The sequence below is a fragment of the Choloepus didactylus genome, chromosome 8 (assembly GCF_015220235.1).
Source record: "Choloepus didactylus isolate mChoDid1 chromosome 8, mChoDid1.pri, whole genome shotgun sequence".
Lineage (NCBI taxonomy): Eukaryota > Metazoa > Chordata > Mammalia > Pilosa > Megalonychidae > Choloepus > Choloepus didactylus.
In genome coordinates, this window is record NC_051314.1 from 32823248 (window position 1) to 32851228 (window position 27981).

At 36.1% G+C, this 27981-nt stretch overlaps 1 protein-coding gene across 10 annotated transcripts in view; it reads right to left on the reverse strand.

Moving 5' to 3' along the window:
* Window positions 1–27981, reverse strand: part of CFAP54 (cilia and flagella associated protein 54) — a 429497-nt gene that overhangs the window by 214308 nt on the left and 187208 nt on the right. For all 10 annotated transcript variants that reach the window (XM_037846937.1, XM_037846939.1, XM_037846934.1 and 7 more), the window contains 6 exons: window positions 13181–13292; window positions 12705–12802; window positions 7941–8171; window positions 5377–5519; window positions 3614–3795; window positions 1777–2004 (listed from right to left, as the gene is read on the reverse strand). In XM_037846937.1, coding sequence (XP_037702865.1) covers window positions 1777–2004; window positions 3614–3795; window positions 5377–5519; window positions 7941–8171; window positions 12705–12802; window positions 13181–13292 — 994 coding nt within the window. The remainder of the gene's footprint in view (window positions 1–1776; window positions 2005–3613; window positions 3796–5376; window positions 5520–7940; window positions 8172–12704; window positions 12803–13180; window positions 13293–27981) is intronic.

The window sequence follows — 27981 nt, forward strand, 5'->3', positions numbered from 1 at the left end:
GATGGACACATACAATAATTTTTATATCTTTTTTTCTTTTCTGTTAAACTTTTAAAGCTATAAATTTCCCTCTAAACATTAATTATTTTGCATTCCACCAATTTTGACATGTTATGGTCAGTTTGAAATATTTTCTAATTGCCCTTGTATTTTCTTCTTGAGTCATGGATTATTTAGAAGTGTGTTGTTTAACACCCAAATATCTGGAGATTTTTCTTTTTATATTATGATAATCTGTTCAAAATTTAACTCTGTAGTTGTGAAATGTCTTTTATTAAGACATTTTTTTGACTCAGCATAGGATTCATCTTGGTGAACACACCATATGCACTAGAAAATAATATGCAGTCTGCAGTTGTTGGATGTACTGTCCTATAAATATCAAATTAGATTGATAGTGTTCAAATCTTATATATCCTTTACAATTTTTTTTGCCTAATTGTTCCGTCAGTTGAGATACCTCCACCCACAGTTGTGGATTTATCTACTCTCCCCTGTAGTTCTACAAGTTTTGTTTCATGTATTTTGAATGTTATTAGATGCATACACATTTATAATTGGTAGGTCTTCCTGATCAATTGAGCCTTTTCTCATTATGAAATGTCCCTCTTTATCTCTAGTAATACTCTATGACTATTTTATATAATACTAATATAGCCTCAACAGCTTTTTTATGTTTACTGTTTTCATGATATATCTCTTTCCATCTTTTTATTTTCATTCTGTTTCTTTATATTCAATGTGTTTCACTTGTAGACAGCATACAATTATGTCTTCCTTTTTACCCAGTCAGACAATCTACCTTTTAATTGGAATGTTTAGTCCATTTATATTTAATATAATTATTTATATGATTGGGTTATGTTTACTATTTGCTATTTGTTTTCTGACTGTCCCGTATGTTTTTCGGTTTTCTTTTCCTTCTTTCCTGCTCTCTTCTGAGTTAACTATTACTTAGTATACCCTTTATTTCATTGCTTTTTTAACTATATCTTTTTTTTTAGTAGTTACCCTACAGATTATAAAATGCATCATTAACTTATCACATTCCACTTAGAGTTAATAATGTGCCATTTCATATAAAATGTAAAAACTTACAACAGTTTAATTCTATTTACACAGCCAGTTTTTTGTACTATTCTTGTCATATATTTTACTTCTATAAATGTTATAAACCCATAATACAATGCTAAGACAAATATCCTATCCAATGTGTTTATGTGTTTACAAATTTTCAATGTGTTCAAGTTATTTTATGTTTGCAATTTTTCCATTTTTATATCCATGCTTTAAACCACAATGCGGTAGATTTTAAATGGCTGCAAATTTTACTAGACTTGGAGTAATTGAATAGGGACAGAAAAACAGGAGACTAAACATCAACTGAAAAGATAGGTGATCTCTCTTAGGGACTGTTTCTCTGTCAAAAAGATTATTGTGAGGATTAAATGCATTAAGGTTACTTTATTTAGAAAATGGAGCAAGATTGTTGTGAGGATAAAATGCATTCAGGTTACTTTATTTTGAAAACAGAGCTCAGTAAATGTCACTTTCCCTTCCATTTAAGAAGTTGAATTTTCAAGCTAAGATATTTTTAATTAACATCAATACATGTTACATATTGGGAACCACATAATAACGAAACGCAAATGAAATACTGACAAACCAAATAGGAACTCAAGAAAAAAATTAATTTCTACTTATCCCAAGCTACATGGTTAAAAAAGGAGTATTTTAAATCAAATACAATACAAATAATTACCAAAATTCCCTTACCTTAATAGATTTGATATTTTGCAGTTCTATTAACATGTCAATAAGTAATTCTGCTCCTAAATAGAATGGTAAAACAATGGTACAGAGGAAACTATCCTGGCTAATAGGAAATGATCTATAAAGATCCACTGCTTGTTGAAGAAGTATTTGTAGCTCTTGAGTAAAGTTCCAAAAGGCCCGACAGCAGTTCTGAAGCAGAGTCCAATAACCACCACGATGAGCAAGAACCTAAGACAAAAGCACTATTTGAAAGATGACAAAGTTTCAAAATTTACAGATTTCTGAACAACTTCATCCTTCTGCAAATATTATGTCAATAATAAAAATAATTAGTATCATTTATTATGGACCACTACATGCTAGATGTTGTGTTAAGACATTCCGGTGCATTATCTCATTTAATTTTAACAATATGCCTATGAAGTAAGTAGGCACTAGTATGATAACAAATTTACAGATGAGGAAATTGAGGCATGAGGTCATGAGTGTACTAAATGGTGAGCTAGGATCTGCACACCAGAGGGCTGACTCCAAAGCTCCCCTGCTCTCAGTGCTGGGAATGCAGCAGTGAGCAAGGGAACCAAGGTCTGCCCTCAATTTTAGTAGGGAAGAGAGACACTAGAAAACTAGACAAATAAATGTATAATGTCAGAGAATAATAGGTGTTGCACAGAAAAGTAAAGCCAAAAAAAAAAAAAAAAAAAAAAAAAACGAATCAGAAGCTGACGGGACAGGAGTAATGTGTTCTTTAAGAAGGAGGGTTAGCACTAAAGTCTTGTCTGAGGAGGTGTCATCTGAGCAGAGACCTACATGACAAATTGAGCCAGTCATTGGAAGGTTGGGGTGTTTGGAAAAGGAGAGCAACTGAGGCTGATGGAATAGCAAATGCATCAGAGGGTAAAACTTAGGGCTGAGGAGAGAACAAGCTCAGAGCTTTCAAGATCAGAGAGATGGGAGTGGGCTGAGCAAAAGCAACAGGGAGAGGGGTGAATTCAGAGAGGTGAGCCAGGCCCAGCTCCCATAGGGCCCTGAAACCAGTGGAAAAGGGGTACAGTGCTCATGGTCAAGGGAATGATGAGGCTTTAGTTTATCATTTTTAATTGCTCTGTCCAGTACATGGAGAAGATGGGAAACCAACTGTTCCTTTCTTGGCTAGAAAGGATAGATGCAAATATTTCCCCTCACCCCATGAGAGATTTGAAGTTTGTGTCCATCCTACTATGAGAAAAAGGAAACTAATTTCTTGGTAGCTAATGACTTCTATTCTAAGTTTAATAGGCTTAAACAATGTAAAACAGGAAAAAGAGAGAAAAGCCTTTTGGAGAAGACACAAGTGGTCTGGGGAGGCAGGAAGTTGAGGGTGGGAGACACAGGGCAGGGCCTTCCCGTATCCTAGAAAGACCTTTCTCTGTGCTAGAGGCAAGAGAGAGGTCTATGGTTCCCAGAACAGTACCAGGAGAGAGCAAGACCTCCGAGAGGAAGCACTAGCATCACCAGAGAACCCCATGCCCCAAGTGTGGCAAGAAAGCAGCAGAGAGGTGCCTGAACAATCACAGGGACTGTGAGGACAGAGAGAAAAGTCACCTCGGCTCTGGGTGGATGGAATGATGAGTAAAGGAGCTTCCCCTGTCTCTAGACACCTTGACATTGCATAAGACCTCTGTATGAGGCAGGTGAACTTCAACACTGCCTGAGGCTAAATCCAGCAAGATGAGATCTCAAAGTCAAAACTAAAATTATGTATAGTGATTAAATAAATGCAATATGGCATGCATGCCTGGGTTCAGAAACTGAGATTTATGTCCACTACATTAGCAAATAACAAAGACCATATTACCATTGCTCTCCTGCAATATACAAATATTTTCGTAAAATGTTCCAATAGACCCAAATGTGGTATTTGATCCTTTTCTTTAGCACTAAGACATGACTGAGAATCTGAGTCATAAACTGTATTTGTCTTGAAAATACCTTCTTCATTCACTTTGGAATTGCTAAATGCTAAAAATTCATCAGCATCTGCAGTACAAAAAATAAGATGTAACATTATTAAAAACAGAAAATTAAGTTCCATAAGACACAGTAGGTAATAAATGAGTAATTCAGATAAAAAAATTTGACATAAATTTGGAGAAAGGACAGGATTATCATGGACTTAATGAACCAGGGAAAGCTTCTAGAAGGGGAGGCACTTACATTAGGTCTGAAAGGATGGACCTGACTTGGCGATGTGGAAAGAATACAGAGAAGAGCATTGCAGGCAAGGGGAAGAAAAGAAGAAGAATGCAGAAGCAGGAATTTACATGTGTTTTAAGGGGACAGTGACAGAATCCTAAAGTTCCTTAACTTTCCCCCATACAGGCCACTCCCAGGACAAATATGCTAGAACTCAAGTGGGACCCCTGGAGCTGGGCAGCGTAGAAACACTGGCCGCTCAGTCTCCTGCTGCTGTGGCATAAAAACACTGGGCATTTCTCCTGGCACAAACCTTCTCTTCTAACTCTGCAGTACTAATTCTCAATAGTAGAATATTCTACTGCCAATTTCATGGTGATCTTAGGTAGGGAGCAAGTTTTCAAAAACTCTGGAAGCTGTGTATTAAAATCTATATACAAAAATCAGACTCTTTCCACATCTATGGAATTCGCATTCAAATACCTCAATATACAGAGTATATCCAGATACCAGTTAAACTTAATATATACCCTGGAAGAGGTTAGAAAGCATATGAAGGACCTCTAGCATGAATCAACACCTCAGAGGCAGTTAGCCAGTATATGAAGCACCCTGATTAGCAATAACTTGCACAGCACTTAAATTACCATTATTAAAATTCTATTTAAGAAGGTTTGTCATAGCATAAAGATATTAGAAATTATTTTTATTTGTGAAATGTGTGGTATTCAAGACAAGTGATTTCGTACAAATAGCATAGAGGCTCCATCATCTTTTCAGGAAGGAGGTATCAAAATCAATCACATCCAGCAGATGAAAGTCATCAGGGCAGCAGCCCAGATTGGGAGCCTGTTCGCCTGTAGCCCCCCACGTCCCTAAGGCCACTGTCACCTGACCAGATAACAACATTCTGACAGGAGAATATTGTTGTGTTCTTGGAGTCAGCTTTCATGAGCAGTGCAAAATGGAGATCTCAGGGCAAAAGGAGGATTGCCCAAAGTCCTAAAAGGCTAGGTGATTCTTTCTGTACCTGCTTCCATCAGTCTGTTTGACAGAATTTGTCCTGAGACTCACTTCCACTAAAAGATAAAACTTGATAGTGAGGCCTCACCTTTCTTGAGTCACTGGAATTCTACCAATATATAACAAAAGAACATTATATTTGCCAAAAGGCCAAAATGGTTTAGGTCAGAACCCAACATAGATACTTCCAAATATATGGGATGATGCCATAAAAATAAACAAAAAAATTTCAAAAGAATAAACAAAACTCTCTTACAAAATATCACATTCAACTGAATTTCTGGATCTTTGGAAAATGGTGTATATATCTCCGTCTGTGGCATGTATGTACAAACGTGTGTTTTGTGTTTGGGAATTAAAATGTAGAGGCAATTTAATAGCATATTAACATATATATGTTACCTGATGGTAAGTTGGCCTTTCTTTTTCTAGCTGAAAGAAGGAAATCAAGCATTGCTTTATAATTTTCTACAGTCAATTTTTCTGTTGGTAATACTGTTCCTGAATTATACAGTGAGAACATATTAGGATCAAATGATCGGAAACTGCAAGAAGAAAAAAATCACATAAAAAAAACATATAAGCAAAATGAATTAAATCTGTCAAATACAATCTGGTTTTATTTTTAAAACATTTGTGAGTTAGTGCTCTCAAATTTTGAATCAAAGTATTTGGCACTTAACCAAACCCAAACACTTTCCCATTGATGTCTAAAATTATACAATGTAACTTAACTCTTAGGGATTTTAACATCACTATTTCCCCAAATGGGTCCTTGGAAATGGGAATGAAAGACCTATCTTTACTCAAAGAGTTCTGAAACAGCAATTTATGCCAAGTTCAAACCAACTGATTTAAACACAACTCAATGAAGATGCCTACCAAATGGAGCAATGCATCCATGACCATTGTTATTTCCTTTTAAAAATAAGGGCTAAGCAGTAAGCAATCACAAAACACAGAAAAAGATAATAAATACCTAATACATATAATAGATTGAATAAAATCAAATTTAGCACCAAGCTACCATAACACAAATTTAGTCACTGTCTCATTGTGGTGTCAAGTAATCATGCATGAATGGTCATGTACATAACTAAGCTTGAAGAAAACTTCTCAGTGTTCAGAGGATAGTAGAGAAGTCTGTCTGGTCTAAACCACTTGCCCTGTCATGGCCCCATGAATGGGTCACTTGGCCAAAGCCTGTCATGTTGGTCATTCAAGCACCTACAATGCAGGTCTTGTATAGCATGTCTAGCAAACGGATCTATCTGGAGACATCTTTGCAGAAGCTCACTCTGGTTGTGACTTCTCCAAGATACCAGAGAAACAGAAACTGGGAAAAAAGGTCTTATGGATTTTAAACCTCATTTTTCTCTCACTGGATTACTGGAATAAATACCCTCTTAATTTTTTTTCCCTGTCTCAAGTCTTTCCTCCCTTCAAACCATTTGATTTGTTGCTATCAAAGAAACTTCTTGTCATGGCCCTACTCAAAAACTCTCAATAGTCTTCCACTATTAATTAATTAATTATAATTAATTTTAATTATAAAATTAAATTCAGATTTAATAGGCATTTCAGATCTTCCCTGATCTAGCACTGAGCTATTTCTCTAATAATTTCCCACCACTCGTCTTCACATGCCCTAGATTCCCATCAACTATTTGTGGTTATCATCCTGTGTTTCCTACCTGACTCATGCTCTTTCAATGTTCTAGAATGCTGATTTCCCAATCTGCACATATCTAAATACTGCCCAGACATCAAGACCCAGGACAAGTGCCCCCACTACATGATGCCTTTCTTCTTTTCTCAGCTGGAAGAATACCCTCCACCCCAGGAACAAAGACGACTCTTTGTGTACCTCACTTCCTACCACTAACTATAATTATTTGTGAATACTTGCAATCTACTCTACCAGACTATCACTTGTATATCCTGTCCATCTTCATACGCCTGTTGTGGGTTGAACTGTGCCCCCCCCCAAAAGATATGCTGAAGTCCTAACCCCTCAGTGCATGTGAATGTGACCTTACCTGGAAACAGGGTCTTTGCAAATGCAAAGCTAAATGGGGATGTGGTGGATTAGGGTGTGCCCTAATCCAATGTGACTGGTGTCCTGATACGAAGAGGGAAATTTGGACACACACAGACATGGGGGGAGAATGCCATGTGATGACAGAGGAAGAGATGAAAGTGATGCAGCTATAAGCAGTGGTATGCCAAGGACTGCCAACAACCCCTGGAAGTTAGAAGAGGCAAGGAAGGATTCTTCCCTACAGCCTTTAGATATAGCATGACCCTGCTGACACCTTCATTTTAGACTTCTAGCCTCCAGGACTATGAAAGAATACATTTCAGTTGTTTTAAGCCACCCACCCAGTTTGTGTACTTTGTTACAGCAGCCCTAGGAAACTAATACAAAGCTCAATGCCTTGTATCTAATAGGTACAAATAATTTCTGAATGAATTACTCTGTGTCATCTTAAGAGTTGCATAGTATTCCATATTATGTATTTATTTTCAACTGTTTTAACCTAAATAAGAGCTCAAAAATGTCTGTTGAATTAATGATAGAGAGTTCATATTGCATGAGAAAATATGACCTATTTATAGAGACTTCTAAATGAAATACAATTTTACCTAATGACTACTAACATCTACAGTTATTATACAATTCATATTAAATTTCTCTTGGAATTAACCCTTTACCCTTGCACTGAAAGCTACATTAATAAATATATTAAGATATATGCAAATTAGCTTATATAGCTGCTTGGGAAATATCCCAAGAAAACAGGAAATAGAAAAACAGCTAGTATAAAGATAGAGGAACTCTGTAAACCTTTTTTAGGTTATTATCAACATGAGAGCCTTGCACATACAAATACAATTGATTCCTTACAAAAAGCAATACAATACATGGAACTAAAATAGTTTTATTCAATGATAATATACTATACCTGACCATTGTCTGTGAAGTGCCTGCTTTCATCTTTGTATGCTCCCCTAACTTTATTAGAAGCAGGTTGAAATGTGCACTTGCCAGATACAGGTTCATTTGAGATCTCCAGGGCATCTCCTCAAGAAACATTTGATGGAACCTCTTTCTTTTAATATAATTGAGTATTAGAGGGTTAAAGTTATTCACCAGGAATCTAAACGCTATTTTTCTTACGTCACTCCTCTTATTTCTGCCAAGGGAGAAAGAAGTTTTGAAATTACACAAACTTCCATGCATTTAATAAAGAAGAGTTATGCCAATTTAAAAAAATACATTAAGAAAGCACTTGTTTGGACTTATGCAAATCTTTCTGTATTATTTATCATATCCTTCATGTTAAAAATCTGAAATGGAGAGGTAAATAAGGCACAAAGATAGGCTCTAGGGACAGACTCCACATTGCCTTCAACTTTCTCTGATTTTTGTTTCCTAAACTCAAACCAAACAGAGCTTTTTTTTTTCCATAATCAAAACCACTGAGGTTATACAACTAAATTATGACATAATGTTCACATTCATCAATATTAAATAAGAAAATAATTTCTCTGTATTGTTTCTCAAGGAAAAAAAATAAGGGAGCAAAACTTTTCCTAATAGTAGCTAGACTATGGAGGAAATAAAATATTAGTTAACTATAGATGAAATAAAATCACTCAATTCACACATATTCAATATGACCAAGCAAAAATTCATACTAAAATTTTAACTAATAGTTCAGATTTAATTTAAGTATAACATACACCCAATTCAAAAGAACTCATTCCTATCAAAATCCTAAAGTAGTCCAACTATTTATATAGTTACATATATAGAGAGAGAGACTTTATTTTTTCAATACAGTTTATCAATTTTTTTATTGTTGATAACATTGCTGCCCCATTGATCAGTACTATTCTAACTGATTTATACTGCAGGAGAAAAAAACAGTTCCCAGTTGGTAAATTAAAGTACCTTGCTCACTTATATAGATACTTTGCTGAAAAATGAATTCACACACACACACACACACAACAACAAAAAGAAAAGAAAGAAGGAAGAGAGAGATGTTTTTGCCTCAAAGGAGTAGACATTTGGAGGAAGAAAGGAAGGAAGCATGCTTTAGTTGTGTCGCATACATTTTGACATGTATTTACATTATCATTCAGTTCTATATATTTTGTATTTTGTTAATGATCTCCTTTTTTTTTTTTTTTTGTAGTTAGGATGATTTAATAACATGTTATTTGAATTCCCAAAAAATGGGAATTTTTAAAACAACTGTATATTGGAAATTTAAAATGTTTTCCAAAACAAAAATCAATATTGTCCCTGTATGAGGAAGCTGAGTTTCCTCAAAAGGCCAAGAAGAATTTGAAAGGATTAGCTGCATCTTTCCTGTCACTGAGTCAAGATAGTTCAAGGAGATCAGTGAAAGGAGAGGCTTCCACCAGGTGTCTTGGGCAAGCAATGACAGGCTCCAGCTGGCTTGGAAGTGAGCTACTAGCCAGTCCACAGAGGGTAGAGAACACTTCCCCATCTACTACCTGAGCAGTTTCTAACATTTAGGGTACTCCAGCAACCAGATCAGTCACCCTTTGAGCAACAGATCTGAGGAGACCCACAGTCAGAGAGGAAACTCAGGAAAAACATCAGCACACATGCTCTGTGATTGGACCCATTAGAGAAAGCAGATGGAAACCCAAATTAGAAAAATATCAAGGAGCCCTGAAACTATCATCTGTATATTCTAGGCTCAAGAAAATGAGTTAATATATTGAAGTTAATGGAACCAAAATTCTCACTACTAGGGAAAGAAATACAAAATCTAGAAAGGGAAAATACTGGAAGATACTCTATGGTGTTGAACTGAAGTCAGAGGGATCAGTCTGAACTTATGGTTTTAGATTAGATAGATAGATAGATAGATTTCTCTATATATTTACATAAAATATTTGAATAGAAATATAGATAGAGAGATAGATAGATAACTATAGATCAATAGTATAGACTTATATAGATATATTTATTTGGATTATATTTCCTAGCTCTGTCTACTGAAAGAGCCTAGAAGCAAAGACACATCAACAGTCCATAGATCTTAGATTCTAAATATCATTTTTCCACTGAGAGGAATCAACTGATTCCAGGGTTTGGACAGGGAAAGTACAAGCTGAACATCTTGTGGTAAATAAAAAGGATCTCAAAAAAAAAAAAAAAATGATACGGACATGTCAAAAAAGACTTAGGAGTCATCCTGAAAGGGCTCCTGTTGGGCATATCTGGAATCAAAATAAATGATAATTTTAATTTGATAAAGGATATCCACCCACAAAAACAAACCTAGCACAAAAAAAAAAAAAACCTACCACAAACATCATTCTTAATGGTGTTTCTCTCTGAATGATTGATTAAGTAAACAAAGATGCCCACTAATGTCATTTTTTTTTTCAGCATTATTTTGGTGTTCTTAGCCAGAGCAATAAAGCAAGAAAAGGGAAATAAAAAGTATAAGCATTGGATAGGCAGAATTAACATGGTATTCAATCACAGATAATGCAATTTTACGCTTATAAAACCCAATACAAACCACAGATAAAGTATCAGAAATAATCAGTGAATTTATTAATCCCACTGACAACAAGGTCAATACAAAAAAAGCAATACTGTTTCTATATGCCATGATAAACAAACAACTAAAATGAAAATCTAAAAAGATATTATTTCCAGTACCTTAAAAAAATCAAATTATATACCTAACATGAACTTAAACAAATATATATAAGACCTATTCACAGAAAACAGAAATTGTAAGGATAATTTTTAAATGTATAGAACTAAATGAGAATAAAAACACCGGCATATAATAAAATTGTAGGATGCTGCTAAAATAGTGATTAGAAGGAAACTTATGGCCATTAAATGTTCATGTTTTTTGGATTTAGAACAATCACAACCAAACTCGAAGCAAGTTCTTTGTATTTCTAAATTATCATAATTTCTATTTTGTTCTATGAATTATCTCTAAGTGCACATTTAAAATTTTAATGCATTGGATCTCTTTTACCTTTTAGAAATTGATTTCCACCTTAATTCCATTGTAGTAAGAAAATGTGGTGTGCATGATTCCAATTCTTTGAAATTTCTCAACATTGCTTTATATAGCCTAGTACATCCCACTATAAATGTTCAATGTGTGCATAAAAACAATAAGTATTCTCTAGTTATTGGCTATTCTTGGCCCTTTTTCTTGTCAATTACCACCAAAAAGAAATCCCAAAATTAAATGAGGTAAGCATCCTAACTTAAAAGTTAGAAAAACAAATGAATTAACCTAAAGAAACAAGGTAAGTATACAATAAAAATGAAAACACATGTCCATGTAAAAACTGGTGCAAAATATCCACAGCAGCATTATCCATAATAACCAAAAAAAAAGGAAGCATCCCAAATATCCACCAAATGAAGAATGGATAAATAAAGCATGGTATATCCATACAATGACATATTGTTCAGCAATAAAAAAACTGAAGTACTGATACATGCAACAATATGGACGAGCCTTGAAAACATTTTGCTAAGTGAAAGAAGCCAATCACAAAAGCCCAAACATTATATGATTCCATTTATATGAAGTCAGAATAGGCAAATCTATAAAGATAGAAAGATTAGAGAATGCTTCATGGGAGGGATGGGGGAGAGGTAGTTTGGGGAGTGGAAACTACATGGTGCAGAATTTCTTTGAGGGCTAATGAAAATGTTCTAAAATTGACTGTGGTGATGGTTGCACAACTCTGTAAATACATTAAAAAACATTGAATTGTACACTTTAAATGGGTGGATTTTATGGTATATGAAATATATCTCAATAAACCTGTTTTTAAAAAGAAAGTAGGTAGTAATAAATACAAAAGCAAAAAATATGAAAAAGAAACAAACAAAAGAGTATCAATGAAAACAAAATGTAGTTCTTTAAAAAGACTAAATAAAAATAGACAAATCCCTGGCAAGACAAATTATGAAAATGAAACAGGAAAAAAATTATAAAATTAGGAATGAAAACAGGATATAACTATAGATCTAGCAGAAATTGAAAAAATAATATGACTGTATAACTTTTTTTGGATCAATCTGAAAATCTATGAGAATTGTATAACCTTCCCGAAAGAAGGCAAAATAGAATGAAAAAGAAACATTAAAGGCCAATCTCCCTTATGGACATAGATGTTAAAAAAATCTAAATCAGACACTTTATTAAAAAAAAAAATACACCTCTAAGTTGGATTTATCTCAAAATAAACAAGTAAAGTAAGACATTATATAATGAAGGTACAATATACAAAGCATGTATGAGAATCATAAACACTGCGCACATAAAAATAGAAGCTAAATATTTTACCATGATAAATTTTATGAACAAGAACATTATGTCTACCAATAATTAAAACTAATTTACCAATTTGGTTTCATAAGCACCCTATCTAAACTACTACCCCTACCACCCAGGCCAATTACTCTAGAGCACATCAACTTGTTCATTTATTACATAACCTTTATCTCTAATTTTAAACTACCTTGTTTATTGTGGTTTACTTGGTACTGTGCCGCCTTTCATTAGTGTGTAAGCTCTTTGAGGGCAGGGATCTTGTCAGTCTATTCCACCTGTATATGCCTCATACTCTACATAAAGCCCAACACATAGTGACCCTCCAGTGAACATGTACTGAATTAGCTAATTAATTCATACCTTTCCTGTTCCACCAACTCATAAATAGATGGATTTTTGGAAAAAAATTCTCTTAGAGTTTCCTTTCTTCTTTTTCTTTTTGGTGCCATTTCTGAACTCTTAATAAGGAAGATAACAACGTTACAAACCAAAATAACCATTGAGCATAACACTATAATTTACTCACTCTGTAATGCTTATCTTATGACACTGAAAACAAAGCATTTCTTTGTATATCCAATTCAAATTACTGTCAAAAGTAGCAGAAGTACCACTATAGAAAAAAAATCTGCTTATAAAAATAGCCATATGATAGCTTAAGAATTATGAAGTATTGTATTTATGCTCATTTATATGTGTGTATGTACATATTATATATGTATGCTTGTTTATATGTCCTTCTGTTTCATATTATAGTAAAGTAAAATGATGTCAAACCACGTCTAAATACATGAATCTCTCAATTTCACCTGACTTAAAATTCTTGTAGAACTTACTTTTGCAATCTCCAATATTACAGCTTTGAACTTCGTAGGTTTGTTCTGCTTTTTAAATGAAGCACTGTCCTTATGTTTTATTTTTTTTATTCCAAGCAGGGTCTCGTTCCTCCTAATACAAAAATATAAAGTCAGTCAAAAAGATCTAAAAAAATGTGTAAAACTACCCCAAGGCAATAGATCCTTAATGAGTTTTGTAACTCAGATTAATGCAAGATGTTCAAAATTATTTGTTTCCCATGCTTAAGTTAGACTGTGATATCTCTGGTCATCAAAGAATAGCTGGTCTCTCAAAAGAGCAAAACGTAAGTCATACCACAACGTGGGATGAGAGCTGATGCTGAAAAGGAGGAGTTGAAGGCACAATGTGGAAGGAAAAGGACTAGAAATAAAGCAACCTGGACACTACCCTTTACAACTGAGAACACTATGTAATAGTGACCCTGACAAGCCACCCTGCTTCCAACAGCTTTAAGTTTCTTCATTCTATCACGCATAAACTCCCAGCCACTATCAGCTTCTGGATGCCAAGAGGAGCTAAGCATTTTAGATGCCTGCTAAACTTTCTCCCTTCCCCCAAACACCTGTGGGGTTCTTAATCTTGTGTTTCTTAACCTGCCATGGCCTCTTGTGGAAATATGACCCTTTCTCCAAATACTGTAATTATCCCTCTATTGATACTTATCACATATCTTTTTTTCTGAAATTTATGTATTTCCTGAAATTTACATTCCTTTGTTAAGTACTTACCAGATACAGCAAAACTCTAGTCTAACATGATAAATGGGATCCCAAAACCTAAATTGCATAAAGAGCAGAGTCAAATAATTGCAAGGCTAATGAAATGACTGGTGAATTTCGATAGCTAGTTCCAGGAATTAGGGGGCATGATCCAGATCCATCTTGGTCCCAGTGGTGGCTTGTCCCTCACTTCAATTTTGTTGGAGATAATCTTGGATCCTCTGGTTGGCTGGGACTCCAGCCTCACTGCTGCAATTATCAAAATCTCCCAGATAATTGGCATTCATTTTGGCAAATGTTTTATGACCCAGGAAGTTTGGACCAATGACCACTGAGAACTTGGGGATCCATCCTCCACTAGGTCTCCTGAGACTGGTTTCCCTCTGTTTTCCAACCAGCTTTGTCTCTGCTCTTTGTCCTCCCTCTCCTGCTCCTCAGAAATAAAAAATTTGACCTGTCTCCATTTGAGAAAGGGCTGAGTGTGGCACTGAAGATAATAACCAATAATGTATTTGATTTTACATTGACAGCACATTTTCACAGGGTTTTTTTTTATATTGTTATCCATTCATTAATTTTCAACATTTGCATCATTTTTTTTTTACATGTCTCTCAGGTAAATCACATTTAATTGGATTTTAAAAACCTAGAAGCGTTTAATCCATTTAAATTTACTGTGATCACTGAAATATTGGGATGATTTCTATCAAATTTAGTGTTCTACATTTTTTTTTAGATTTTTTTGCCTCCTAAGTATCTTCTTTCTGATTGATAGTTTTGTTTATTTTCTTTCCCATGCTGTTTGACTCTTAGAAGTCAAACATTCTATTTCTAGTATCAAATTTTAGTGGTAATTCATAAACTTTGACCATTCATAATTCATTTAAATTTTTTTCTAACATTGGTTAAAGTTAATTAGTATCTCTATCCTTTTATGGATCAGGATGAGTACAGTCTTAATTCTCCCTTACCTCTGGCTGCTCTTTTTCCTTCTGGATGATTATTTGTTCCAAAGTGTTTTTCATTTTTACGTTTACAACAAAAAAGTGTGGACAGCTATGACAGAAGTCGATAATTTGGAATTTTCCATTCCAGACCATTTTAAAGTTTACTTTAAAATATGTCTCCTCTGTTTCCAGGCACATCATCACCACCCATTTAGCTATAACTCTACCTGTACTTCAAGGCTCACTGCTTACTCTCAGCTTGAGATTTACACTAATTCACTGGATACTTGCTTAGCATATTTCCTCAGATAGGAAATATAGGAGCAAACTCTCTGAGGTCTTACATGTCTGAAAATAACTTTTTTTTTTCCCCTGACAAATAATCTTGTCCTTTCTTTAAAAGTCTTATATAATCTCTACTTTCTTCTAGCTTCTAGTGCAGGAGATGATTTCCAGTGGTAATCTGATTCTCTTTTGTTTTTAACAGATTTTTTTCTTTTGTCTGAGAGCTTGTAAAATTTTCTCTTTATACCTGGATTTCATGAATTGTACCAGAATATATCTAGGCTTATGTCTTCTTTCATTAATTCAGTTAGATCTTTGAATGAGCAAGGTGCCAGTTTGGATGTATTATGTCCCCCAAAATGCCATGTTCTTTGATGCAGTCTTGTGTGAGCTGACATATTAGTGTTGAATAATCCTTTGATTGAGTGTTTCTATGGAGATATGACTCAATAAACTGTGGGCAAGACCTCTGATAGGATAATTTCTATGGAGATGTTACCCCACCCATTCAGGATGGTTCTTAAATCACTGGAGCCATATAAGAGAGCTGACAAACAGAAGGAACTCAATGAGCTACAGCCAAGAGAGACATTTTGAAGATGGCCATTGAAAGCTGACATTGACATTTTGGAGAATGCCATTTTGAAAAGCAACCTGGAAGCAAGCAGACGCCAGCCACATGCCTTCCCAACTAACAGAGGTTTTCCGGATGCCAATGGCCTTTCTCCAGTGAAGGTACCCTAATGTTGACGCCTTACCTTGGATATTTTCATGGCCTTCAGACTATAAATTTGTAACCAAATAAACCCCTTTTATAAAAGCCAATCCATTTCTGGTATTTTGCATAACAGCAGCATTAGCAAATCAGAACAAGCAAGCCTCAAATACTCACCTCAGGAGTATTTTCTTCTATTGTTTCTTGAATTATTACTTTTCCTTCAGTGGTTCCTACTTCTAGAATTCCTATTCGTAGGGTATTAAGCCTACTGGATCTGTTGCCCAAATCTCTTATCTTTACTCTCTATGTTTACAGCTTTTTTTCCACTTGGTCTTTCACACCACAATATGCTACTCAGCAATGATCATGTTTTTCAGTTTATCTATTGAATGTATAAATTTATAAATAACAATTCCTCATTCCCAAAAAGGCTTTTTGGTGTATGCAAGTGCTCTAATTTCTTTAATTTTTGTCTCCTGAGAATTATTATTACTTTCTTTGTTAAAGTTCTCTTCTGTTTCTTCCATTAATTTTTTCCAGTAGGAGCCAACTTTACCATTAGCTCAGCATGGCCTTTTCCTCATGTTCCTAAGTCCCTTTAGGTGAGTTGAACTTTTTTTTTTTTTCCTATTAATGAACCACATAGATCAGAATGTTGGATATTCTCAAGCAGTGGCAAATTAATAGAGGTAGAAAATTAGCTGTCAACATTCTACCCCTCTATTGAGATACACAAAGAAAATCCTCTGCTCCTTGGTTTCTTACAGTGAAAACAGAAGTCTTTTCTCAACTCCAGGGATTAGAAGCTTGGTAACCAACTTGTCTGTGCAGTTCAATGTTAGGTCCACTGGGGGTCTGCAGGATTGGTGAGTGTCTGCATTCTACAAAGCTTAAAGCAGCCCCTCTGAGGGATTTGGGCTTTTGATGGAAGGTTCACCTCAAAAGTCCATGAAATCATACTTAGCATCCTGAGCCTCCCAATCATGAATCCATTGCTCTATCATGGCCCTTCCACCACACCTGGCACCAAGGAAAATGAAACCCTTGAACCCAGTGTCACTTCTAGAAAGTCAAGAGGAAATTCTATCAGAGAAACATCATTCAGGCTCCACCGGGATGCTTATCCTGACTGCTACATTATTCCAGAAAGAAATGGGGAGAAGAGGAGGTCATGGATGTACACTTGGGCTACCATTTTCCCAACCCTCTTGGCATCTCTCCTCTATGCTCTGCAGAACTCTCATTCACAGAGTAAATTAAACTCCTCCACATCTTCAGTCTCTTCATGGAATGCTTCCTTCCAGCTCTATTTTTACTTTATTTAGGACGTGCTTTGAAAAATAGCATTTTTAAAATTTTTATGTAATTAACATTATTGGCCTTTTAATTCACGGTTTATTCATTGTTTTTGTTACTTAACTAGTGCCTCTTTCTGTGCTCAATTGCTCCCCAGTGGCTGTCTATCCATTATTTCACAAATATTACTCATATTTCATCTGACAGTACAAATCCCTCTTTTTTGCTATTTTTTTGTTTTTCACATATTTGTCGTTATTCTAACCCTTTCTACATATAATAGTCTGATTATAGTTTTACTGGAATTACATAAAACTAACAAATTAATTTGAAAATAACAGAAATATTTATAATATTCAGTGTCCCCATAGAGTAATACATTATGTCTCTCCTTTTATCCAAGTCATTTTTTTTAAATATCTTTGAGTAAGGATTTTTGGTTTTCATCTTATTAGCTTAGTTCTCCCACAATTCCTCATGAATTTAATCCTATACTCCAGAGAAATGGGATCATTTTTCCATTATGCCCTCTAATTGGTACAGAAAGCTACTGATTTGGTATCTAACCTTCTTGGAGAATTCTGTCAGTTCTGATAGTTTTCAGTTAATTATCTGGAGTTTAAGTTAAAAAGTTAAATATTTGCAAATATCAATAATTTTATCTCCATTTATAGAGTACTTCACTGTGGAATTCATTTAACAAACATTTTTGAGACCTATTATGTGATAGTCACATAAGTTCTAATTCTCATGTCTCTTTCTTGTCTTAATGCACTGGTCAGAACTTTCAGAACAATGTGAAATGAAAGAACAAAAAAGAAGGTATCCTTGTTTTAGAGCAGAATTTGTCAGAAAATTCTCCCCTGATCCTAATTTACCAGAAACAATTGTTAAATTTCACCACATGACATTTAGTATCTACTAACATTTTCTTTCATCCCCAGTGTTAGTTATATTAATAGATTTCCTAATATATTTTCATTGAAAATAAAATCTATAGTATCACTACTGAACTTTTTTGCTTCAATACACTGCTAAGTAAAATTAATCCATAATTGTCTATTTTTATTCACTTTTCATAGGGTTCTGTTATAGAGCCAACTTTGTTAAATTGACTAGGAAACTTTACAGAGTTTTCCATGGTCTGAAATAGTTTTATGTAAGATGGAAATTATTTGTTCCTTAAAAATAACAAAGAACTTCTCTAAAAAAACTTGGGCTATCCAAATTTTTTTACTACTTAGATCAATTCTTATCATTTAAATTTTTCCAGATATTAATCACTTTCAACTAGAATTTCAGATGTATTAATATTCAGTTGTACATACTATTACCCAACATTTGTTTGACCTCTTCTAAATTAATGATCATTTTCTCTTTGGATTACTTCTAATTCTCTTTCCTTAATATATTGGCCAGAATTTACTTAATTTACTCATATTTTCAAAGAAAAAGCTCTAGCAATTATCAGGTGGACCATTTTAAAACCACTTTATAATTGATTAATTTCAACTTTAGTTTTAATTTCCTTCTTTCTGCTTTATAGTTTGGTTTTGTTATTTCTCTAATTTCTTGAGTTTAATAAAAGTCCATTTAATTTTATTTTTCTTGCTTAGCAATATAAGATGCTGAAGCAAAGAACACATCTCTAAAATACTACTTTGCATACATTTAATATATAAGGATTCTCAGTATGATTATTTTCAAAAGGGTCTATACTTTAAAGTAGATGTATTTTTGATCCAATCATTATTTATGCCAGTAATTTACTGAGTAATGAAATTTTAGTTTTATTGTACTGCAAGAGAAGGAAGCCTATACAAATTCTAGTCTGAATGATGTACTTTGATTCTGGAGCTTAAATACACTAATTTTTTTTAATTTCATGGGAGCTTTAAGGGGTGTTTAGTATCCACTGGCTATATCTATTAAATTGATCTGAAGTATACTATATATATCTTCTACGTTTTTTATTTTGATCTTATTTAAAGTAGCATATTTGACCTTCTATACATTATTATGCTTCTGTCAAATTTGTCTTGTCTTTTGAGCAGGTGTTTCCTTATACTTTGACTTTTTGTTATATAAAACAAGAAAGTTCATGAAATATCTACATTGTGATTTATAGGCATTATTGATAGAATCACCACTTCAAATGTGAAAAAGGTGGCATTAAAAATAAATGATGCAATTACATGGAACTTTGAATAGGAAGTGAGATATGGCAGGTTTGCATAGATTATAGTGAAACAGTGACACATCCCAAAGTAATTTGGGCAGAGAATAAAAATATATTTACAGGGACCCCCTGAGGAACTGGGAGAAAATGCAGAAGCGTTGGACTTCCTCACCTGGACTGATGCTGATGTTGTCACAGATATTGAGGACTGGCGGTTTGATGTGCTGAGCCCTCTATCATGGGACTTGCCCTTATGAAGCTCATTACTGCAAGGGAGAGGCTAGACTTGCATATAATTGTGCCTAAGAGTCTCCCCCTGACTACCTCTTTGTTGCTCAGATGTGGCCCTCTCTCTCTCTCTAACTAAGCCACCTCGGCAGATGAATTCACTGCCCTCCCTCCTACATGGGACCTGACCCCCAGGGATGTAAATCTCCCTGGCAATGCAGGACATGACTCCCGGGGATGAATCTGAACCTGGCATCAAGGGATTGAGAATATCTTCTTGACCAAAACAGGGATGCAAAATGAAACGAAATAAAGTTTCAGTGGCTGAGAGACTTCAAATGGAGTCGAGAGGTCACTCTGGTGGACATTCTTAAGCAGTACATAGATAACACCTCTTAGGTTATAATGTATTGGAACAGCTAGAAGTAAATACCTGAAACTATCAACCTCCAACCCAGTAGTCTGGACTTTTGAAGATGATTGTATAACAGTGTAGACTACAAGGGGTGACAGTGTGATTGTTAAAACCTTGTGGATCACATCCCCTTTATCCAATGTATGATGGATGAGTAGAAAAATGGGGACAAAAGCTGAATGAAAATTAGGGTGAGATGGGGGGATGATTTGGGTGTTCTTTTTTTACTTTTATCTTTTATTCATATTCTGATTCTTTCTGATGTAAGGAAAATGTTCAAAAATAGATTGGGGAAAATGAGGCGAGGCAAGATGGCAGACTGGTGAGCTGTATGTTTTAGTTACTCCTCCAGGAAAGTAGGTAGAAAACCAGGAACTGCGTGGACTGGACACCACAGAGCAATCTGACTTTGGGCATACTTCATACAACACTCATGAAAACGTGGAACTGCTGAGATCAGTGAAATCTGTAAGTTTTTGCGGCCAGGGGACCCGCACCCCTCCCTGCCAGGCTCAGTCCCATGGGAGGAGGGGCTGTCAGCTCCGGGAAGGAGAAGGGAGAACTGCAGTGGCAGCCCTTATCGGAAACTAATTCTACTGATCCAAACTCCAACCATAGATAGACTGAGACAAGACACCAGAGAATCTGAGAGCAGCCAGCCCAGCAGAGAGGAGACAGGAATAGAGAAAAAAAAAACAACACGAAAAACTCCAAAATAAAAGCGGAGGATTTTTGGAGTTCTGGTGAACATAGAAAGGGGAAGGGCCCTGAGGCGCATATGCAAATCCCGAAAAAAAGCTGATCTCTCTGCCCTGTGGACCTTTCCTTAATGGCCCTGGTTGCTTTGTCTCTTAGCATTTCAATAACCCATTAGATCTCTGAGAAGGGCACTTTTTTTTTTTTTTTTTTTTAAATCTTTTTTCTTTTTCTAAAACAATTACTCTAAGAAGCCCAATACAGAAAGCTTCAAAGACTTGCAATTTGGGCAGGTCAAGTCAAGAGCAGAACTAGGAGAGCTCTGAGACAAAATGCAATAATCCAGCGGCTGAGAAAATTCACGAAACACCACAACTTCCCAAGAAAAGGGGGGTGTCCACTCACAGCCATCATCCTGGTGGACAGGAAACACTCCTGCCCATCGCCAGCCCCATAGCCCAGAACTGCCCCAGACAACCCAGTGTGATGGAAGTCCTTCAAATAACAGGCACACACCACAAAACTGGGCGTGGACATTAGCCTTCCCTGCAACCTCAGCTGATTGTCCCAGAGTTGGGAAGGTAGAGCAGTGTGAATTAACAAAGCCCCATTCAGCCATCATTTCAGCAGACTGGGAGCCTCCCTACACAGCCCAGCAGCCCAGAACTGCCCTGGGGGGACGGCACTCACCTGTGACATAGCACAGTCATCCCTCAACAGAGGACCCGGGGTGCACGGCCTAGAAGAGGGGCCCACTTGCAAGTCTCAGGAGCCATACGCCAATACCAAGGACTCGTGGGTCACTGGCAGAGACAAACTGTGGCAGGACTGAACTGAAGGATTAGACTATTGCAGCAGCTTTAAAACTCTAGGATCACCAGGGAGATTTGATTGTTAGAGCCACCCCCACCTCCCTGACTGCCCAGAAACACGCCCCATATACAGGGCAGGCAACACCAACTACACACGCAAGCTTGGTACACCAATTGGACTCCACAAGACTCACTCCCCCACTCACCAAAAAGGCTAAGCAGGGGAGAACTGGCTTGTGGAGAACAGGTGGCTCGTGGACGCCACCTGCTGGTTAGTTAGAGAAAGTGTACTCCACGAAGCTGTAGATCTGATAAATTAGAGATAAGGACTTCAACTGGTCTACAAATCCTAAAAGAACCCTATCAAGTTCAGCAAATGCCACGAGGCCAAAAACAACAGAAAATTATAAAGCATATGAAAAAACCAGACGATATGGATAACCCAAGCCCAAGCACCCAAATCAAAAGACCAGAAGAGACACAGCACCTAGAGCAGCTACTCAAAGAACTAAAGATGAACAATGAGACCATAGTACAGGAGACAAAGGAAATCAAGAAGACCCTAGAAGAGCATAAAGAAGACATTGCAAGACTAAATAAAAAAATGGATGACCTTATGGAAATTAAAGAAACTGTTGACCAAATTAAAAAGATTCTGGACACTCATAGTACAAGACTAGAGAAAGTTGAACAACGAATCAGTGACCTCGAAGATGACAGAATGGAAAATGAAAGCATAAAAGAAAGAATGGGGAAAAAAATTGAAAAAATCGAAATGGACCTCAGGGATATGATAGATAATATGAAACGTCCAAATATAAGACTCATTGGTGTCCCAGAAGGGGAAGAAAAGGGTAAAGGTCTAGGAATAGTATTCAAAGAAATTGTTGGGGAAAACTTCCCAAATCTTCTAAACAACATAAATACACAAATCATAAATGCTCAGCGAACCCCAAATAGAATAAATCCAAATAAACCCACTCCGAGACATATACTGATCACACTGTCAAACACAGAAGAGAAGGAGCAAGTTCTGAAAGCAGCAAGAGAAAAGCAATTCACCACATACAAAGGAAACAGCATAAGACTAAGTAGTGACTACTCAGCAGCCACCATGGAGGCCAGAAGGCAGTGGCATGATATATTTAAAATTCTGAGTGAGAAAAATTTCCAACCAAGAATACTTTATCCAGCAAAGCTCTCCTTCAAATTTCAGGGAGAGCTTAAATTTTTCACAGACAAACAAATGCTGAGAGAATTGGCTAACAAGAGACCTGCCCTACTGGAGATACTAAAGGGAGCCCTACAGACAGAGAAACAAAGAAAGGACAGAGAGACTTGGAGAAAGGTTCAGTGCTAAAGAGATTCGGTATGGGTACAATAAAGGATATTAACAGACAGAGGGGAAAAATATGACAAACATAAACCAAAGGATAAGATGGCTGATTCAAGAAATGCCTTCACGGTTATAACGTTGAATGTAAATGAATTAAACTCCCCAATTAAAAGATATAGATTCGCAGAATGGATCAAAAAATGAACCATCAATATGTTGCATAAAAGAGACTCATCTTAGACACAGGGACACAAAGAAACTGAAAGTGAAAGGATGGAAAAAAATATTTCATACAAGCTACAGCCAAAAGAAAGCAGGTGTAGCAATATTAATCTCAGATAAAATAGACTTCAAATGCAGGGATGTTTTGAGAGACAAAGAAGGCCACTACGTACTAATAAAACGGGCAATTCAGCAAGAAGAAATAACAATCGTAAATGTCTATGCACCCAATCAAGGTACCACAAAATACATGAGAGAAACACTGGCAAAACTAAAGGAAGCAATTGATGTTTCCACAATAATTGTGGGAGACTTCAACACATCACTCTCTCCTATAGATAGATCAACCAGACAGAAGACCAATAAGGAAATTGAAAACCTAAACAATCTGATAAATGAATTAGATTTAACAGACATATACAGGACATTACATCCCAAATCACCAGGATACACATACTTTTCTAGTGCTCATGGAACTTTCTCCAGAATAGATCATATGCTGGGACATAAAACAAGCCTCAATAAATTTAAAAAGATTGAAATTATTCAAAGCACATTCTCTGACCACAATGGAATACAATTAGAAGTCAATAACCATCAGAGACTTAGAAAATTCACACATACCTGGAGGTTAAACAACACACTCCTAAACAATCAGTGGGTTAAAGAAGAAATAGCAAGAGAAATTGCTAAATATATAGAGACGAATGAAAATGAGAACACAACATACCAAAACCTATGGGATGCAGCAAAAGCAGTGCTAAGGGGGAAATTTATAGCACTAAACGCATATATTAAAAAGGAAGAAAGAGCCAAAATCAAAGAACTAATGGATCAACTGAAGAAGCTAGAAAATGAACAGCAAACCAATCCTAAACCAAGTACAAGAAAAGAAATAACAAGGATTAAAGCAGAAATAAATGACATAGAGAACAAAAAAACAATAGAGAGGATAAATATCACCAAAAGTTGGATCTTTGAGAAGATCAACAACATTGACAAGCCCCTAGCTAGACTGACAAAATCAAAAAGAGACAAGACCCATATAAACAAAATAATGAATGAAAAAGGTGACATAACTGCAGATCCTGAAGAAATTAAAAAAATTATAAGAGGATATTATGAACAACTGTATGGCAACAAACTGGACAATGTAGAAGAAATGGACAATTTCCTGGAAACATATGAACAACCTAGACTGACCAGAGAAGAAATAGAAGACCTCAACCAACCCATCACAAGCAAAGAGATCCAATCAGTCATCAAAAATCTTCCCACAAATAAACGCCCAGGGCCAGATGGCTTCACAGGGGAATTCTACCAAACTTTCCAGAAAGAACTGACACCAATCTTACTCAAACTCTTTCAAAACATGGAAGAAAATGGAACACTACCTAACTCATTCTATGAAGCTAACATCAATCTAATACCAAAACCAGGCAAAGATGCTACAAAAAAGGAAAACTACCGGCCAATCTCCCTAATGAATATAGATGCAAAAATCCTCAACAAAATACTTGCAAATCGAATCCAAAGACACATTAAAAAAATCATACACCATGACCAAGTAAGGTTTATTCCAGGCATGCAAGGATGGTTCACCATAAGAAAATCAATCAATGTATTACAACACATTAACAAGTCAAAAGGGAAAAATCAATTGATCATCTCAATAGATGCTGAAAAAGCATTTGACAAAATCCAACATCCCTTTTTGATAAAAACACTTCAAAAGGTAGGAATTGAAGGAAACTTCCTCAACATGATAAAGAGCATATATGAAAAACCCACAGCCAGCATAGTACTCAATGGTGAGAGACAGAAAGCCTTCCCTCTAAGATCAGGAACAAGACAAGGATGCCCGCTGTCACCAATGTTATTCAACATTGTGCTGGAAGTGCTAGCCAGGGCAATCCGGCAAGACAAAGAAATAAAAGCCATCCAAATTGGAAAAGAAGAAGTAAAACTGTCATTGTTTGCAGATGATATGATCTTATATCTAGAAAACCCTGAGAAATCGACGATACACCTACTAGAGCTAATAAACAAATTTAGCAAAGTAGCGGGATACAAGGTTAATGCATATAAGTCAGTAATGTTTCTATATGCTAGAAATGAACAAACTGAAGAGACACTCAAGAAAAAGATACCATTTTCAATAGCAACTAAAAAAATCAAGTACCTAGGAATAAACTTAACCAAAGATGTAAAAGACCTATACAAAGAAAACTACATAACTCTACTAAAAGAAATTAGAAGGGGACCTTAAAAGATGGAAAAATGTTCCATGTTCATGGATAGAAAGGCTAAATGTCATTAAGATGTCAATTCTACCCAAACTCATCTACAGATTCAATGCAATCCCAATCTAAATTCCAACACCTACTTTGCAGACTTGGAAAAGCTAGTTATCAAATTTATTTGGAAAGGGAAGATGCCTCGAATTGCTAAAGACACTCTAAAAAAGAAAAACGAAGTGGGAGGACTTACACTCCCTGACTTTGAAGCTTATTATAAAGCCACAGTTGCCAAAACAGCATGGTACTGGCACAAAGATAGACATATAGATCAATGGAATCGAATTGAGAATTCGGAGATAGACCCTCAGATCTATGGCCGACTGATCTTTGATAAGGCCCCCAAAGTCACTGAACTGAATCATAATGGTCTTTTCAACAAATGGGGCTGGGAGAGTTGGATATCCATATCCAAAAGAATGAAAGAGGACCCCTACCTCACCCCCTACACAAAAATTAACTCAAAATGGACCAAAGATCTCAATATAAAAGAAAGTACCATAAAACTCCTAGAAGATAATGTAGGAAAACATCTTCAAGACCTTGTATTAGGAGGCCACTTCCTAGACTTTACACCCAAAGCACAAGCAACAAAAGAGAAAATAGATAAATGGGAACTCCTCAAGCTTAGAAGTTTCTGCACCTCAAAGGAATTTCTCAAAAAGGTAAAGAGGCAGCCAACTCAATGGGAAAAAATTTTTGGAAACCATGTATCTGACAAAAGACTGATATCTTGCATATATAAAGAAATCCTACAACTCAATGACAATAGTACAGTCGGCCCAATTATAAAATGGGCAAAAGATATGAAAAGACAGTTCTCTGAAGAGGAAATACAAATGGCCAAGAAACACATGAAAAAATGTTCAGCTTCACTAGCTATTAGAGAGATGCAAATTAAGACCACAATGAGATACCATCTAACACCGGTTAGAATGGCTGCCATTAAACAAACAGGAAACTACAAATGCTGGAGGGGATGTGGAGAAATTGGAACTCTTATTCACTGTTGGTGGGACTGTATAATGGTTCAGCCACTCTGGAAGTCAGTCTGGCAGTTCCTTAGAAAACTAGATATAGAGTTACCATTCGATCCAGCGATTGCACTTCTCGGTATATACCCGGAAGATTGGAAAGCAGTGACATGAACAGATATCTGCACGCCAATGTTCATAGCAGCATTATTCACAATTGCCAAGAGATGGAAACAACCCAAATGTCCTTCAACAGATGAGTGGATAAATAAAATGTGGTATATACACACGATGGAATACTACGCGGCAGTAAGAAGGAACGATCTCGTGAAACATATGACAACATGGATAAACCTAGAAGACATAATGCTGAGCGAAATAAGCCAGGCACAAAAAGAGAAATATTATATGCTACCACTAATGTGAACTTTGAAAAATGTAAAACAAATGGCTTATACTGTAGAATGTAGGGGAACTAGCAATAGAGAGCAATTAAGGAAGGGGGAACAATAATCCAAGAAGAACAGATAAGCTATTTAACGTTCTGGGGATGCCCAGGAATGACTATGGTCTGTTAATTTCTGATGGATATAGTAGGAGCAAGTTCACAGAAATGTTGCTATATTAGGTAACTTTCTTGGGGTAAAGTAGGAACATGTTGGAAGTTAAGCAGTTATCTTAGGTTAGTTGTCTTTTTCTTACTCCCTTGTTATGGTCTCTTTGAAATGTTCTTTTATTGTATGTTTGTTTTCTTTTTAACTTTTTTTTCATACAGTTGATTTAAAAAAGAAGGGAAAGTTAAAAAAAAAAAGAAAAGAAAAGAAAAACAAGGAAAAAAAAAGATGTAGTGCCCCCTTGAGGAGCCTGTGGAGAATGCAGGGGTATTCGCCTACCCCACCTCCATGGTTGCTAACATGACCACAGACATAGGGGACTGGTGGTTTGATGGGTTGAGCTCTCTACCACAGGTTTTACCCTTGGGAAGACGGTTGCTGCAAAGGAGAGGCTAGGCCTCCCTATGGTTGTGCCTAAGAGCCTCCTCCCGAATGCCTCTTTGTTGCTCAGATATGGCCCTGTCTCTCTAGCTAAGCCAACTTGAAAGGTGAAATCACTGCCCTCCCCCCTACGTGGGATCAGACACCCAGGGGAGTGAATCTCCCTGGCAACGTGGAATATGACTCCCGGGGAGGAATGCAGACTGGCATCGTGGGACGGAGAACATCTTCTTGACCAAAAGGGGGATGTGAAAGGAAATGAAATAAGCTTCAGTGGCAGAGAGAATCCAAAAGGAGCCGAGAGGTCACTCTGGTGGGCACTCTTATGCACACTGTAGACAACCCTTTTTAGGTTCTAAAGAATTGGGGTAGCTGGTGGTGGATACCTGAAACTATCAAACTACAACCCAGAACCCATGAATCTCGAAGACTGTTGTATAAAAATGTGGCTTATGAGGGGTGACAACGGGATTGGGAAAGCCATAAGGACCACACTCCACTTTGTCTAGTTTATGGATGGATGAGTAGAAAAATAGGGGAAGGAAACAAACAGACAAAGGTACCCAGTGTTCTTTTTTACTTCAATTGCTCTTTTTCACTCTAATTATTATTCTTGTTATTTTTGTGTGTGTGCTAATGAAGGTGTCAGGGATTGATTTT